Consider the following 18,081-nt stretch of genomic DNA (forward strand, 5'->3'; position numbering starts at 1 on the left):
AAAGGCCAATGGCAAGAAGGGAGACTTATAGTTTGCAAAGAAGGTCTATAACCTTCTTAATTTTCATGATGTGAGGTAGGAAAATACTCTGCATTAACACCACTGCCGATCACCTACAAAAAGGACTAGATCTTAAAAGGAATATATAACTGGTCCCTAGTTTTTACAAAGTTTTGTTACAAAAACTCATATGTAAGTTTGCTGTTTGGACCATAAAACACATATTACATTTCTATAGAGGAAACAAATATTTTAAGTATGAAGAACAGCAAACCCCCCCCCATTTTTTTTAACCCACAAAACTGCTAAATGATACTAATAAGTACTATCCCACACCTTGGGCCCTAGTGATGAGAGTCTGTAGGGAGAGAAAGAGAACACAGTAGCATGTGCCTGTAGTCCCAACTACTTGGGAGGCTGAGGCAGAAGGATCACTTGAACCCAGGTGGTTTGAATCCAGCCTGGGCAACATGGTGAGACCTTGTCTCTAAAAACAAAATTAAAAAATTAAAAAATTGAAATAAAAAAAGAGAAAGAGAACAGAAGAGTGGCAGATTACGTAGAGTGAGGGCTAGAGGGAAGAGAGGGCTAGTAGAAGAGAATGGTCATCCACAGGTAGAGATTGCTATTTATTAATACACAAATATGAACACATACATGCTGAGATGATAAACTGCCTGGCCTATTATTTAACTACAGGGAGGTATATCGTAGAGCCCACAGGTTTCTTCCACTTTAAGAACCCTTTACTTCAGTGGAAGGTGAATGGGAGGGGCAGCTGGCAAAGTTCAGTCCTGGGTGCCACTTTGTGATAAGGCAGGCAGGCTGTGTAACGCAACCCAGGAAGACAGGGAAAGCAGGAAATGGGGCTGAATAACATGCCTGATGAATAGAAGAAAAAGGAGAACATCCAAAGTGTGTTTTTTGACCTTATCAATCATTTGTAATTAGGAGGGGTAAAGGGTTTACCCAAAATGGCAAAACTCAAAATAAAGCCTATTCATGAAAGGGCAATTTTGGTTAAATTCAGAGCAGAGCCAAAGAATTGAAAATTGTCATACAAATGGAGAATAAAGAATTGGTTATTGATGCCTTAGTCAAAGGAAAATGTAAACTTTTGAGAATATCCTCAAAACAACAGCTACGTCAAAACCTTCCTAAGGCTTCCCTGGCAATCTCAGGCATGGACCCAGGTGTGTCCTCAGAGCATCCAGTCAAAGGAAAGACCCTCATGAAATGGTCCAAAACCTTGAATGCCCACAGATACACATCTGACAAACCAATGCCTAAGTCCATCACCCATGAACATGCCCAACACCAGGAAATGGAACCTCAGTTTCAGGGCTGACTCCAAGAGCCACCAGGTACTCAGGAAAGGAAAGGAAAAGATGAAACTGCCTTTAGCCTACACAGTATGGGCAATAATCTCCACGGAAGATTTGGATGCACTGAAAAGGCAAAAGATATGCAGCCAGTGCTTTGTCTTGTTGATAGATCTTCAGCTTATGGGCAACATCTGCAGAGAAAGAAAAATTATAACATGCATAGGTCTGGAAACTGTTGCCATTTTTTCCTAATTCTTTGCCTAGGCCTTCAATATTTAGATAAAGTGCAAAACTGAATGTCACCTCAAATGAAACCCTATACATACAGGCTTTTAGAAGTAGATGATAGTCAACTGTTTCCTACTCACTGTCACTTCCCCCTGTCCTCACTCCACCTCAACCCAGGACCTCCGCACCTGATGGTGGGTTCTTCGGTTTTCTTTTCTTTTTTTTTTAAAGAGACAGGATCTCACTCTGTTGCCTGGGCTGGAGTGCAGCGGTGTTGCAACCCACAGCTCAATGCAACCTCCAACTCCTGGGTTTAAGCAATTCTCCCGCCTCAGTCATGCCTGCCTAGTAGCTGGAACTACAGGCTCAGGTAATGTTTTTATTTTCTGTAGAGATGGGCTCCACTATGTTACCCAGGCTGGTCTTGAACTCCTGGCCTCAAGCGATCCTCCTACCTCAGCCTCCCAAAGTGTTGGGATTACAGGCTCACGTAAGCCACCTCGCCTGGCCAGTTATGCTGCTTTCTGCCTGTAGAGGAGACACCAGGTATCCATGGCAAATAAATGCGAAGTCCTGTACTGTCTACTCTGGGAATATGAATGGCTCTGAAGCTGGAGGATGAAACCAAAAGATCTAGGAGTAGCTGAATGCCAAGAGAGGAGTCAGAACACGTTGAAACTCCAAAGATGACACGACTAGAAAGAAAACTGATGGGGCTGGGGTAGGGGAGTGTTGTCAATTTCTGTCTGGATCTGAAGATGAAAGCATGATTTAGATTCTGAGGAAGGCAGATTTATCAACGGGCAGGCTTGCTTCTGACGTGGAGGAAGGTTACACACTGCTAGGGAAGTCAGCAAAAGGCTCTGGACAGAGAACTAACCAAACTCAATGGACCGTTTATTAGTATCTAAAGTAACTGACTGATCGGTTCTCCAAACTGGACTCTAAATCTTCTTTATGAACTTGCAATTACACAAAATGCCAGCCTTTTCCCATACTGTCTTTGACTACAGTGAAGTAATTTACTCACTGAATGATGTCTAACTACCGTGAAGAACACAGTAATTAAAGAGAGCATACAGGACCTACGGTGAAGACGAAAGGGGAAGTAAAGGAGGAAAGAGGCATTACGTCCTCAAAGCCACAGGCACAAAAGAAAACCAAGTCACTGGGTGGCACCAATGTAGGAAAGGTGCTAATTACCAGCAAAATGCTGTGTTACCATGGGTGTTATCCCTATTCCATAAAGGACAAGGAAAAAAATCATTTCTCAAAATCTAACCTGGCTCATTTTCAAAGGAAGACACCCTATACACTAAAATTAATTTGCTGGGAAGAAAAAAATGAATAGATAAATCCTTACTATCTGTTTTGTGCATTTAAATAGCATGTGAATGAAGCTTCCAAAAAACTTCATGGTATTTGGGCCAGAAAGTCATCCTGGAAACAAATGTTCTTCCCTTCCCATTAAGTAGAAAGACTCATGACCTACATCAGAACACATACCTGGCACCAAGGCAACATACTCCCACAGACTATTTTCTGGGGAGGGCATGGAATGTATTTGAAGGCCTCTATCTCAAATCAGGCATTATGTAATTAGGATAATTAAAACATCTTGACAAATTCAATGTTCTACAGAAACAGCGCTTTGGAGTGACCAGTGTTAGCTCCTAGTATCAAACATGACTATAACAATACAGCAACAGTACTTTTCCTCCCACCTATCTACCAAACAAACCAACACATCACACATAATAAAGAACATCCCATAAGCTCCTTAGCCTCAGTAAGGCTGGTCATAGCAAGCCCACTGCCAATGACAGAACACCCAAGGAGGAAGAGGAGGAGGAAGGAGCTGATTAGGGGAAAGAACAGAGGGAGGGTGTTCTAAAAATATAAGACTTTAGCTATGCACAGGATAATCTAAGCCAAAGGGGAGTGTTGAAGTTGTAACACACACTAGGGTTGGGCATAATACCACAGTAGATGGAAGTCTTTAAAAGATTCCTTCCTAAACCTCTTGTGCTAATTCCCTGCCTGGGATTAACACACACAGCAGGTTAATCCTATAATCACAAGGACACACACAACCACAGGCAGATAGACAGACACATGGCCACATCTTTAACCCAGAAAGTCTTAAGTCCTCAATTAGGATTTACAGCACAATACTTATTCTACGGCTTTCTGGACTGTTCCCCAGGTAGACAACCATGTAACAAAATCCATACCTTCTCTCAGTGGGGACTGAAGGACACCCTCAAATGCACTCTCAAGACCTATAAAATAATAAAACGTACTAGCTGCTCCATTTTCATTCCATTGCTTTGAAATCTTGGAACCACAGATGTGATATCCCACAGAGAGGGCAAGACTTCACTGTGAAGTCTCCAAAGGAACCCCTGCCCTTCCAGGTGCTACATAAGAGCTCCCAGCTCACCGGTCCGCTAAAGCTGCAGCAGGAGGTAGTGTGCTAGGTGGCTACGTGGGCAGGAGAAGAAATTGAAACAAATTCCCGGAGGATGTTTTTGGCCATCTCGATGTTGTTGTGGGCAATGACCAAAGCTTTCTGAATGTCCTGGTAGGAGTAGCCCTGACTCATGAGGTTCTCGATCTCACTGGAGAGCTGTGGCGAGGCAGCAGCAGCGACGGCGGCAGAGGCAGCAGCGCCACCACCCTGCTGACAGCTCCCTGCTTTCCGTTCAGAGTTGATTCTCCGAGGGAAAGGTTTAGGGGGCCTCTCGGGAACTTGGGAGCCCTCAGTGAAGTCTAGAAGAAATAAGAAAGAAAATATTTGCAAATCTGGGGTGAAATCCTCATTTAATGGCAGTAATAATAACAATGTGCTAATATCAAGATGTTATCGACCTCCCGTCAACTGGGTGCATGTGCTCTTCAGTCACAAGGCCAGGTTTTACAGGTTCAAGGGTTTAGGATATAGCCTCCCCTCCTTATCACAGTAGGAGCAACCTTCTAAATATAACATGCATCTGTTCTACTAACAATAACCATTGGTTTCACAAGCACATAACATCTGCATCATGCTTTGCACTTAACAAGTTTCCACACACATAATTGTCTGGATTATTAAAAAAAAAATTCTGAAGGGACCAGGGAAGATACTAAACTTTGCTTTCTACAAATAAGGAAAAAGACAGAAATAAGCCTAAGTTGTAGTGAAGAACATTAGCCAAGGTTGGGTGGGGATCACCACCCATTTGGGCAACGGGATGCTGCATATCTTTTTCACCAGCTGTCCTGAAAGCTGTCTTCAATTTCCAAAGTGACAGCAACTCTGGCTGCTTCGCTACCAGGCAGCCACAGGTGCAAGGAGAACATAGCTCCCAGTAGTCAAGGCCCAATTCGAGCTGGCTCCAGGCCCATGCAGCATGCGTTCCAGAGCCAGCAAGCCTCCTTTCCAATGGGATGGGGCCCAGGAAAAAGGAATGCATGTTCTGAACCCTCAAGCTTAATTGCCACTGTCATAGGCACACTCAGAAGAGCTATAAATCCTACCCACCCCAAGCACAGAAGGAGCCATATAGTTGAAGTAACAACCTCATTTCTAAGTCTGCAAAACCCTGAAGAGTTTGACTAATTTAACTTCCTAATTGGGGACTTTCCTCCCCTTTACACATAATATTTATTCTACTACTTCCACCTATGGACTTATTGTTAGCAGGGAAGGTCATCTCTGTTTCGTTGTAAATTAGGAGACACACAGCCACTCAGGACAAACCCCAGACTCACTTGTTGTGGGATCACCATCCAGAGACAACCAGCCAAAGGAGGAGCTGGCATTAGAGATATCTGAGAGAGTGCGGCGAGCCAGCACTGCCGGCACAGGTGGCTTAGGGACATCATACCCATCATCCTCATTTTCTGATTCCTCAGGGCCAGTGCTGGCATGGGCTGCAGCCAAATTCCCTTCACCTGGAGAAAAGTTTGCAAAGTTATCTTCCTCTTCTGACACACTTCATCTTCTAACACACGTCAATATAGGGGTATCCATTTATTCCTACATGTATATAATCATTTACTTCATTTAACAGTTACTGAATGTCTACTGTGTGTGGATAGAGATACAAGAAACAGGAATAAAATCTGTACCAATCCTGCAGCTCTTTTTTTTGAACATATCAAAGGTTATCCTGCCAAGGTTAATAGCCACTGATGCCAAAGACTCAAATGCCATGTTATAGCATTCATCCAACACTTCTAGATACATTTCACCTCGGATGATCAGCAAAGGCTCCTGTGAGTGCAAGTTTCCTGAACTTCCAACTTGGTAAGCCAGTTAACATGGGAATTGAGTGTTTACCACCCCCACACAAAAGAATTTCATCAATGCAATGAGAATAAGAGGAAGATGCCAGCACTGCAGGTCCAGGCCATACAACAGAAATCTCTCCAGGCCCTGGAAAGACTGAAAAGTACAAAAGGAACTAGCTGTGTGAACAGAAATTAAAAGACAGGAGGGGGCTTTACTGTCCATGGATCACTTATATTTTGCCAAAGATTATTAAAAAGAATTTTCTGCTTAGATCAAGCTACCTCATTAGCCAAATATTACAGGCTCATTCCTATGGCATATCCACAATTTTTAAGGTGGTAGAGTGACTACTTACCAGAGGTGCTGTTCTCGGTGATGGGTGGTGCCTGGGACTGAATATTATACATTGCTTCATATGTACAGCTATCAATCTGCTGGTCACAATCACATGCTCTGAACCGGAAGGAAAGTGCCATAATGATCTTCAGGAACAGAACTCTGTTATCTGCAAACTCATTAAGACTCATCTTCTCCTTTTGCCAGTATCACTAATAAATGTCCTGACATTGACTCTTGTGATGAGTTATAGATGTGTATTTGAGGTTACTGTGATGCGGAGAAAACGTAAGTGAAACTGCTTACAGCTATGAGGGGCTTAAACATTGGGAGCAAGATCTACCTTTCTGCTTCAATCTGGCTGAATAACACTATGTGCAGGTAGCAAGCCAAGCAGGTGAGGGATGTCAACTGAACTACCCACATAAAGGTTATTTGGCCCAAAACAGAGTGTTGGGAACCTACCGTGAACTCTGGGTTGTGTCAGGAGGCCGGAGGGGCCTAGAGGAGGGAGTCATATACTCTGTGTCCTCCTCATTCTCACACTGCTCCCCAGGCGGCAGTTTTGGCACAGGAAGAGGTCTGGAAGATGAAGAATAAAAACAAGAAAAAAGAATTAACAAGCTGTAAAACTTTTAAGTATGAAGTAAGTGGCTTCAAAACAGACACAACTCAAATCTGACAGAGCAAAATACAGGCCACCTAGGGAACTACTATTTCTGCTGACTTAGGTCATTAGTAAAAAGCACACTAACCAAAAATTTCACTTTCAGATGACAAAGGTGTGGCCGTTATGCTTGAGATGTGTTAACTGGGATGGGTACCGATACCAGATAGTCCCAAGCCCCAAATACGTTTCATTACAGAGTTCCAGTCCTAGAGCCAGTACCCCAGTTTTTCCCCCAATAGCTATGAAATAACAAACAGCAGGTAGCTTTCTGAAAATATGATAGATATGTATATTTCAATTTTAAAATCTACTTATGGCTTAAAGGAATACATAGCTTGTCAAGAGTTTTCTCAAATTCCTCATTTTATATAAGAAAAATCTAAAATAGAGATAGAGTGAAGTTAGCATCAATTCTGAGCCTAGATTCCAGATCTTCTGACTCCCACTTCAGGGATATTGCCATTATACTCATACATAAACTTTCACCCAGAAGCTTTTGAAACATAACTTCTGCTAACCCAGCCCCTGAAATGAGACAAAGAACAACAACAACAAAAAAAACCCCAACCAACTGTATAAGAAAAACATACATACACAGAATTGTTTCTTGGAGTGTGAATTTATGAGTGTTTTTCCTCTCATCCTCTTCAAACTTTTTTTGCATACTTAGATATACTACAACAAATGTCTTGCATTTATCTATGTTTATTTAATATTTAGTTTTCCTAATTATAAAATAACATATGTTTACCATAAAACACTTAAGTGCTACAGAAACTTAACATAGAACATGATAGTCCCCTATAATCTCGCTTGCGATTTTTTTATTAGTTTTATCATTGAAAAAGTACCCATTTGTATGCTTTGTTAAAATTCAGCAAATATTCACTAAGATCTGTGCAATGCATGTTGAATTTCTGAGGCAGAAGCATATTAGTATGTACAGGTTGCTTTGAGATTCATCAGAAAGAAGTACAGATAAACGTGATAACATAAGCATAAAATGCTAATAGTAGAATCCAGGTGGTTAGTGTATGATGTTTGCTATAAAATTCTTTCACATTTACTCTGTATTTGCAATTTTTCACAATAAAATGTTGGTGGGGGGAACGATCCATACTAAGGAAAAAAAAAGAAAAACATCAAGTATCAGTAAAAGTGTAAGGAAGTAAATGGGTACTCTCTCATATAGCTGTAGAAATAAGAAACTAATACAACTTTTCTGGCAGGTAATTCAACAAAAGTACTTAACCAAAGAAATTCCATTTCTAAGAATTTTCTCCAAGAAAACAATCAAGAATATTCACTATAGCATTATTATAACACTGAAAAAATAGGCAACAGCCTAAATATTGAATAGTGTACCAAATAAATAAACTTTGAACCACACATACAGCAATACATCTGGAGTCAACTATGTCCCTCAGTGCTTTTGAGCTTCCAAACAGGACCCCAGAGGCCGCTTCTACCACAATCGGTCTGTTCTCACCTATGTGACAAACTGGGGTTCCATCTAACTAAGTTACACTGTTTTACAATCATTTGAAATAATCTGAAAATCACTGTGGTAGAATATATAATAACATGCAAAGATTTTCAAGATATTCCTAGTGAAAAACAGCATCAACAATATGATTTCATACAAGAAAGAATGGCAATGAACATGTATCAAATTGGTAACAACTGTATGATTCTAGGTAGTAAGATTATAGATGATGTTTATTTCTTCAGTGTTGCTTATCTACATTTTCTAAATTTTCTTTAATTACCATGAATTACTTTTGTAAAGAGAAATGGGTCATAAAAAAGAATACATTAATTGAGCCCCATATTAGGGGTTCTGAACTTGGGCTGGGGGAGAGTGCTATGGTTTGAATGTGTCCCCCAAATTTTATGTGTTGGAAACTTAATCCCCAAATTTATATGTTGCTGGTATTTGGAGGTGGGGCCTTTGCAAGGTAATTAGGATTAGATAAAGTCATCAATGTGGGGCCCCCATGATTGGACCAGTGGCTTTAAAAGAAGAAGGGAGACTTGAGCAGGCATGCTTTTGCCCTCTTTACCATATGACACCTCCCGCCATGTTATGATGCAACAGGAAGGCCCTCACTGGACGCTGGCACCATGCTCCTGGACTGCCCAGCCTTCAGAACTGTGAGCTAAGTAATTTCTTCATGAATTACCTAATCTCAAGTATTCAGTTGTAATAACAGAAAATGGACTAGAATTTTAAGGTACCATGACAGCTAAAGTGCAAGGGGCCAAAAATTCTAGAAGGAACAGCAGAGAAGTAGGCCTGAAATTCTGCCTGCAAATTTCCCTAGAACTATTGCTAATCTCTGAACTATCCATGTATGGGGCCAGTTTCTGAGAAACTGAACAAAAAGTAGTAACTGAGAAGCTGAACAGATTATTTTGGTTGTCTTGCCAAGCTAGAGGCAGAGTGGGAGTTATTAGATATAGCCTTTAAAATAATTATAATTTGTATGTTTAATAAAAAAGGAGAATGGAGAATTTTATTAGAGAACTGGAATCAACAAATTTTTAGAATCACACAGAAACTCTAAAACTTAAAAACACAATACAGTCAGTTTCCAGCTTACAATTTTTTGACTTCATGGTACAAAAGCAGTATGTATTCGGTATAATCCTCCACTTACGATGGCTTTACGTCTGGATAAACCCATTGTAAACTGAAAATATCATGAGTCAAAAACACACTTTTTAACACATGTATTGGGATGCAGCCCTATAAGCTGAGGAGTTTCTGTACCTAAAAATAAAAACTCAATAGATGGATATAGGACAGGTGAGAAACACCAAAAGAAGATTAAGGAACTGGAATATAATAGAAACTATTCAGATTAAAGTACATAGAGAATAAAGAAAGGAAAATACAGACATGGAGAATAAGAGCTATAGGATACATAGCGAAAAGCTCTAACATTCAGAACATTGTAGTCCCAGAAGAAGAGAGGAAAGAGAGACTACACTAGTAATCAGTCTATTTTAAGAAATACTGGATGAGAATTTTCTAAAACTGGTTAAAAAAAATCAAGGCACAAATTCAGTAAACTCTACAAACCTTAAGAAGGATAAATAAAAGGAAAACCACAAAGGAACATTATAGCAAAACTGCTGGGAACCAGAGAAAAAGAAGTCTTCTAAGTGGCCAGAAAAACTAACATTACTGTTAAAGAAGCAACCTTAAGACTGAGAGCTAATTTCTCAACAGAAACAATGGAAGCAAGAAAACAGTGGAATGATATTTTTAAAGTGCTAAAAGAAAATAACTCCAGTTCAGAATACTGTACCCAGTGAAAATATCTTTTAAAAAAAAGAAAGAGAAGTAAAGATATTTTCACTCAAACAAATGTAAGTCCACTGATAGAAGATACACTAAACATACACACGCACACATACACACTAAAGGATATTCTTTAGGCAGATGGAAAAAGATTCCAGATGGAAAGCAGGAAGAAACGGGCAGCACCAGAGGATAAATCTTTGGGAAATTATAAAATATGTCCAGGAAGTGTTAAGAAGTACCAGATTAAAGTATACTCTAACAAGTCAAAGGTGCATGTTGGAATCTCTTGGATCACTATTAAAAGAATAATAGGAGCGGGTGAAATGGTATAATAAAAAATACTTTAATCCAAAGGAAAGCAAAAAAAAAAAAACAAAAAGGAGAAAAAAAAATGAACCAAGAAATGAATGCAAAAACGTGGAAAAGAATTAGACCAAATATTCCAATTATTTTAAGGAAAGACTGCCAGAGTGGATTTAAGAAAAAAACAAAAACAAAAACCATGGCCAGGTGCAGTGGCTGACACCTGTTATCCCAGCACTTTGGGAGGCTAAGGTGGGAGGACTGATTGAGGCCAGGAATTTGACACCTGCCTGAGCAATGACAACAACAAAAAGCAAACATCAGGCAGGTGTGGTAGTGTGCACCTGTAGTCCCAGATATTCGGGAGGCTGAGGGAGGAGAATTGTTGACACCAGGAGGTCAAGGTTACAGTGAGCTATGATTGCGCCACTATACTCCAGCCTGGGTGACGGAGCAAGACTTTGTCTCAAAAAAGACAAAAAAAAAAAAAAAAGACACCCCCCCCCCCCCCCCCGCCAAACCCAACAAGTACATGCTGCTTATGAGAGACATACCTTTAACATAAGGGAAAAGAAAAGCTGACAGTATGCAAATACTGACTAAAAGACAGCTGATGCAGCCATTTTAATATAGGACAAAGCAGACGAAAGGCAGGCAAGAAGTGAAACTACAGAGTAAATGGGATATTTCATGATAATAAAAACTCTTACCATTACTTAATACCAGTAATTCTAAATGTCTGTGTAACCTAATTACACACGCTAAATACACATAAAACACAAATGAACAGAACTAAAAGGAAAAAAGAGAAACCCACAGTTACGGGTGGAGTATTTAACATACTCCTCTATCTGATAGAACAGGTAGATTTTAAAAAATCAGGGAGATAGGCCGGGCGCGGTGGCTCACGCCTGTAATCCTAGCACTCTGGGAGGCCGAGGCGGGTGGATCGCTAGAGGTCAGGAGTTGGAGACCAGCCTGAGCAAGAGTGAGACCCCGTCTCTACTAAAAATAGAAAGAGATGATCTGGCCAACTAAAAATATATATAGAAAAAATTAGCCGGGCATGGTGGCACATGCCTGTAGTCCCAGCTACTTGGGAGGCTGAGGCAGTAGGATCGCTTAAGCCCAGGAGTTTGAGGTTGCTGTGAGCTAGGCTGATGCCACGGCACTCACTCCAACCCGGGCAACAGAGTGAGGCTCTGTCTCAAAAAAAAAAAAAAAAAAAAAAAAACCAGGGAGATGGAACATACAACACAATTAATAAACTTGACCTCACTGACATATATAGAATGCTATATCAAACAAATGCAAAATACACATTCTTATGAAATGAAGGTGGCACATACTACTAGATTTTACCATAAACTAGTCTGTCTATAAAGAATACGGTTTCTGGCCACAAATGGAATGAAGCCTAAAAGCAGAAAGATAACTAGTAAATCTTCAAATGGTGAAAATCAGGCAACACACAAGTAACTCATGAATCAAAGATGAAATCACAAATGGAAAAAGCATGTTTTGAAACAAATGATTATTGAAAATATGGCATATCAAAATTTGTGGAATACAGTTAAACATCTGTTATGCACCAAAGGTTTGTGTCCTCCCTACCCCTACCCCCAAATCCATACATTAAAGCTCTAATCTCCAGTGTGGCTATACAGCTGACCCTTGAGCAGCACAGGTTTGAAAGCATGGATCCACTTTATGTGAATTTTTTTCAATGAACAAAGTCAGCCCTCTGTATCCATGGGTTCCATATCAGTAACCAAATGCAGACAGAAAATACGGTACTCACAGGATGCAAACCCAAGTACAGGGTGGGCCAAATTTTCACATATGCTGGTTCCACAGGGCTGACTTCAGGATTATGTGTGGATTTTGGTACACGAGGGGGTTCTGAAACCAATCCCTTGAATATACTGAGAGGTGACTATATTTGGAGATGGAGCCCCTAACGAGGTAATTAAGGATGGGACCCCGATCTGATAGGATTAGTGTCCTTGTAAGCAGAGACCCCAGACAGCTTGTGAGCACGCTCACTCTCTCCCTCTCTCTCTCCGTGCACACGCACCAAGGAAGACCGTATAAGGACTTAGTTCGGGGAGAAGGCAGGAAGAGAGCCCCCACCAGAAACCAACCAGGAAGGCACCCTAACCTCAGACTTCTCCAGCCTCCAGAACTGTGAGAAAATAAATTTCCACAAGTTAAACCACCCAATCTGCGGTATTTCGTTAAGGCACACTGCATCCATCTTATGAAGCTAGAAAAACAGCAAATTAAATAAAGAAACCTGGAAGAATAAAGAGCAATGAAACAGGAAGTAGAGACCCAATAAGAATTAAACAACAACAAAACCAAATTTGCTTCTTGGAAAAGACTAGTAAAATTGACAAGCCCCAGCCAAACCAAGCTGTATATATCTACACGAAGAAAGAATGGAAGCAAATATTCCAAAACATAAAATATGATCACTTCTACATGATGCAGCTAGAGATCAATTTTTATTTTCTTCTTTATGCTTCTCTGGGTTTTCTAAATTTTCTCTCAGTAAGCTGTTTACAAGTACCAACTCCACTGTATGAAATATAGCTTTAATAAACTTACCTGGCAGCCAGAGAGTAAATGGCATTGGCAGATGAGGAAGGTTTGATTTTGGGGTGCTCACACTCTGGACCTGCTAACGGACTGCTACTGATATTCTGGAAAGTAAAGAAAGGTGTTGAAAAAGAACCTCCTTGTCACAGCTAAGTATCTCTTCCCACTTACTGGACCTTTTCAAAACGAGAACAGTAAGAGAGACAAACCTCACTCTCAATGCCATGCCTAGGGGTTATCATATCTGGCAAAAGCAAAGTTGCTTTCAAGCTCTGAAGAACATTCAAATGTAAGAGTTAGGGAGATAGAGATCTAGAAAGAGCCAGGGAAATTGTTTTTTGTGTTTAATTCCAGAAAGATTTGAGTAAACTTGCTGCCTACACAAACACCATTTCTAACTTAAATAATCTATACCCAAACACAAAATGGTCATTCTACATTGATGACACCAGAAAGTCAAACCTAATCTACTCTCACTAATAAAATGCCCATCACACAGATGCTACTTAAATATTACCCTCCCCTTTTCCCTGCAACCAAGAAACATGCCATGCATTCAAGCACTGCAATACTTCTCAACATCACCCCTCCCATTCCATCTCCTTACATTTCCAAACTACCAACTTGCCAATTCTTCCATCAATTGTTCATCTCAAATTCAACATGTTCCTAGTTAGCCAGGTTTGAAACCTCAGGGGTTTTGCACGTGTGGGGGTGCACACATGTGTATCTGTGAGATTTCTGATCTTTTTTCCTGCCCACTGACTACTTTCAAGCCTTAGGTCTTTGTTTCACACTCTCTGAAGACTTCTACCTAATCTGGCTGCCCATTCTGCTCATAGACAATGTTTCTGCCTCTTGCTCCTGTCTCTCCCAAGCTCACTTACTTTCACTTTGACTTTCCTAAGTAGCAAAGCTGAGAGATCGTTTTTCAATCTATTTTCCTTCCAATGTATCCTGCAACTACTAAAAGAGTCATCTCTTTAATTCAGTGTTTTGGTCACATCACTCCACTGATTTAAAATCTTCAAATGCTCCCCATTTCCTACCATATAAATTTGAATTCTTTTTTTTTTTTTTGAGACAGAGTCTCACTCTGTTGCTCAGGCTAGAGTGCCGTGGCATCAGCCTAGCTCACAGCAACCTCAAACTCCTGGGCTTAAGCAATCCTCTTGCCTCAGCCTCCCAAGTAGCTGGGACTACAGGCATGCACCACCATGCCCGGCTAATTTTTTCTATATATTTTTAGCTGTCCAGATCATTTCTTTCTATTTTTTAGTAGAGACGGGGTCTCGATCTTGCTCAGGCTGGTCTCGAACTCCTGACCTCAAGCGATCCTCCTGCCTCAGCCTCCCAGAGTGCCAGGATTACAGGCGTGAGCCACCACACCCCGCCTAAATTTGAATTCTTTAGGGAAGTGGTATTCAGTCCTCTAATCTGTTGTTTATGTTCCTCTCTAGCCCTTTCTCCTACTCTGAGAAAGAAATTTCTGCTCTACTCAGATTAACCTACTTGTCATTCCACAAATACACTTTAAGCATTACTATCATTGTGGCTCTTATCTTAAAACTACATCCACTTTCCAAAGAGTACTGCAGATGCAGATGCCACTATTTCTATAAAGTCCTTTTGATTGCTGCATCTGGGAATAATCTCTCCTTTCTCTAAAACTTAAGCATTTTCTAGCTATATTACACATGGCATTTATAAAAGGACATTTACTGCAATATTTACAAACTGCCTCCTCTGCTTTGTTAACATATATACTTCTTGAGGGTAGGGATTATGTTATATTATCTCTGAATTCTGTACAGAACCTATCACAAAGCTTTGGCCCATAAAATGCCACCCGTAAATATTTGTTAATAAGGTAAATAATTTCAAAAAATTAGGACTCACCATGGAGGTATCCAGACTGAACGTGCTCCCGAGCCTAGGCACATCTGCTCTGGGCTCCATTTGCGAAGGCAATGAAAATGGAAGTGAGTGTCGGTTGGTTAATTCTCTTCCTGTCCAGGGGTCACTGGGACTTGGGGCAGCTACTGGTACTTTGGGGATTGGCCGGGACAGCCATGAGTCCCCAACACGACTAGAGGGGACAGGGGGCAGTTTGTCTCTGGATGGACAATCGCCTGGTGTACAAGGCAGGGGCCGTCTCTGAGGCCGGTTTTCTGCTCCAACGGAATAAGGCCGGTCTGGAGGGGGTGGTGGTGGAAGATCTCGAAGAGTAGGGGGTACTGGCAATGGTTTGTCTTTATGAAGGGAGCCAGAAGCAGCCTGTGGAAGCACGACGGAAACAAATCAATCAAACCCACTAATGCACAACAAAGACTCAGAAAGCTGCAGAAATGGACAATGCTTTACCTTAGAAGCAGTTCCAAGACCAGAAGCACTTGAAGGAACAGATACTCGCTGCTGCAGAAGGTCAAGTCGTGGTGGCACTGGGGGAAGGGAAGCTTGTGGGGCCATGGAGAATGGAGAAGGAGGCCTTTCCACCTAGAACAAATAAAATTTCTTAACAGCTTACTCTTGTGCTTGGGGAAATGGCGTCTATCAATTTCTAAAGCTCTAGATGGCAAATATCATGTGAACATTCAATGGGCCAGATGTAGGCTTGGGGTCACAAAATACCTCTTTTAAAAACTCAGTAACTCCAGAGATTGTAGCACTTCCTGAATTATTTTTCTGTCACCAAAAGAGGGCACTCTTAGTCACAGAAATATCATGCAGATGTCAAGCTACAAGCAAATGTATCTAGAAATGGCAGTGCTACAAAAAGCTACCTAGCTTACAATTAAAAAAATTACTAAAATTTTCTACCTCCTCTTCTCTGGAAAAAGAAAAAAATATTTTCAAGATTAAAGATTAAAGCCCATATAAAAAAGGGGGCAGACATTAACCTCTCAACAAAGTACCTAGGAAAATAACATTTAAGGAGCAGAATAAGGAAAGAGATCAAAGATGAGAAATTCTCTCTGGGTTATTATAAGAAAAAAATGAGATTTGTAAGAGGAAAATGGTCAAATACACCACAATAAAGCATCCTGAGTTCTTCCAAAGAAATGTTATTTCAATTCAGTAATTAAAAGGGATTAATACTGTCTATCAAGTGGAGTTCTAAAAATTGAGGTGCCAAATGAAATAAAACAATGTATGTGTAACCTTTTCCATTTTCCCTGCCCACAGCAGGGTGAAAAGTTTGCCAAAGTGAGCTGTCAGGAGAGAGAATAATCCACATAAAATGCCACTCTGTATCTGTATTCCCCAACAGAAGCAACGCTGATGGGATAAAGGCAAATACATATTATAAGCACTTATGCAAGATGACAGAAACTACCCCCCCATACTTAGTCCTGTTATTAGTGCTGGGTGGTGAATAGGGAAAAGAAAGCCCTCATCTGTAGCTACTTGCTTTTCACTCATGCTTAAGGAAATGGGCTCCACATCAGGGATAATGCAGCACGTGCAGCTAAACATCTCAATTACAAAAGTCAGAAGTTAGTAGTCACACTCCTACTTCATCATCCATGTCTATCTAGTCACTCTATCCTGATGATTTTCCCTAAAAGAATCTCATATCCATACCTTCCTTTTCATTCTACTCACCAACCTCAAACCTAATTTATTAAAACAAATTTCTAGTGATCCTCCCAACTTGCAGTTTATCTCACCAAATCCTTCTGCTTACAACTATCAGCCTAGCCATCCTTAAACACTCACCAACTCAAAAACCATAAGTATTAAATAACTTCCAACTTCCCCTGTCGCAAAATCTTTCTCCTTCCTGGCTTCCACAGGTCCTTCTAATCTATCTCTGTGACCAACAGCATTTGCCACAACTCCCTAACGGGCACTGCTGCTGCGTCTCCCAGCATTTCTTGCATCTGCTCGGATCATCCTGACCTCCAAGCCTTTGTTCAAGTCGTTTCCCTGATCTGGAAGGCCCTCTCTGCTCACCATCCCTCTCTTTCATTCCTTAAGTGCAGAGGGTTGAACTAATCAGATTCTTTTTTCAAATTTTATTATGATGGGTACATAATAGTTTCATATCTTTATAACATAGCTAATCGTATTCTTTAATTCATGGCTCAACAGCATAACTGATCCCTGCAATGTTCTTTTATCCCAATATATGGAAAAGAAATTATTAAAGAAAAAGAACATAGCACTCTGGGAGGCCGAGGCGGGTGGATCGCTCGAGGTCAGGAGTTCGAGACCAGCCTGAGCAAGAGCGAGACCCCGTCTCTACTAAAAATAGAAAGAAATTATCTGGCCAACTAAAAATCTATACAGAAAAAATTAGCCGGGCATAGTGGCGCATGCCTATAGTCTCAGCTACTCGGGAGGCTGAGGCAGTAGGATCGCTTGAGCCCAGGAGTCTGAGGTTGCTGTGAGCTAGGCTGATGCCACGGCACTCACTCTAGCCTGGGCAACAAAGCGAGACTCTGTCTCAAAATAAAAAAAAAAAAAAAAGAACATTTGCAAGACCTAAGGGACATACATAACCATATAGAAAGGATTCATTGTGTACCCCTGTGGTCCCCACCCCCCGGGCTACAGACTGGTACCGGTCCGTGGCCTGTTATGAACCAGGCCGCACAGCAGGAGGTCAGCAGCAGGTGAGTGAGTGAAGCTTCATCTGTATTTTACAGCCACTCCCCACTGCTCACATAAGCTCCGCTTCCTGTCTGATCAGCAGGGGCATTAGATTTTCATAGGAGCACGAACCCTACTGTACACTGCACATTTGAGGGATCTAGGTTTCTCGCTCCTTCTAAGAATCAAATGTCTGATGATCTGCAGTGGAGCTGAGGTGGTGATGCTAGTGCTGGGGAGCAGCTGCAAACACAGATTATCATTAGCAGAGAGGTCTGACTACACAATAAATGTAATGTACTTGAATCATCCTGAAACCATATTGCCCCCTATCCCCCACCGGGTCCATGCAAAAATTGTCTTCCATGAAACCAGTCCCTGGGGCCAAAAAGGTTGGGGACCACTGGTGTACCTCCTTCAAGTAAGGAAAAGAAGC

At 41.1% G+C, this 18,081-nt stretch overlaps 1 protein-coding gene across 4 annotated transcripts in view; it reads right to left on the reverse strand.

Annotated features, from left to right (window-relative positions):
* Positions 1–1,989: 1,989 nt before the first annotated feature.
* CBL (Cbl proto-oncogene) overlaps positions 1,990–18,081 on the reverse strand; it is a 75,836-nt gene continuing 59,744 nt past the window's right edge. For 2 of the 4 annotated variants that reach the window (XM_045556286.1, XM_045556289.1), the window contains 7 exons: positions 15,414–15,545; positions 14,949–15,326; positions 13,059–13,153; positions 6,631–6,747; positions 6,185–6,282; positions 5,307–5,489; positions 3,857–4,325 (listed from right to left, as the gene is read on the reverse strand). In XM_045556286.1, coding sequence (XP_045412242.1) covers positions 4,030–4,325; positions 5,307–5,489; positions 6,185–6,282; positions 6,631–6,747; positions 13,059–13,153; positions 14,949–15,326; positions 15,414–15,545 — 1,299 coding nt within the window. In that variant the 3' untranslated portion in view covers positions 3,857–4,029. Of the gene's footprint in view, positions 3,836–3,856; positions 4,326–5,306; positions 5,490–6,184; positions 6,283–6,630; positions 6,748–7,637; positions 7,955–13,058; positions 13,154–14,948; positions 15,327–15,413; positions 15,546–18,081 lie in introns of those variants that run through there. The other 2 variants (XM_045556288.1, XM_045556290.1) reach the window with 2 other exon arrangements.

The sequence above is a fragment of the Lemur catta genome, chromosome 7 (assembly GCF_020740605.2).
Source record: "Lemur catta isolate mLemCat1 chromosome 7, mLemCat1.pri, whole genome shotgun sequence".
Taxonomy (NCBI): domain Eukaryota; kingdom Metazoa; phylum Chordata; class Mammalia; order Primates; family Lemuridae; genus Lemur; species Lemur catta.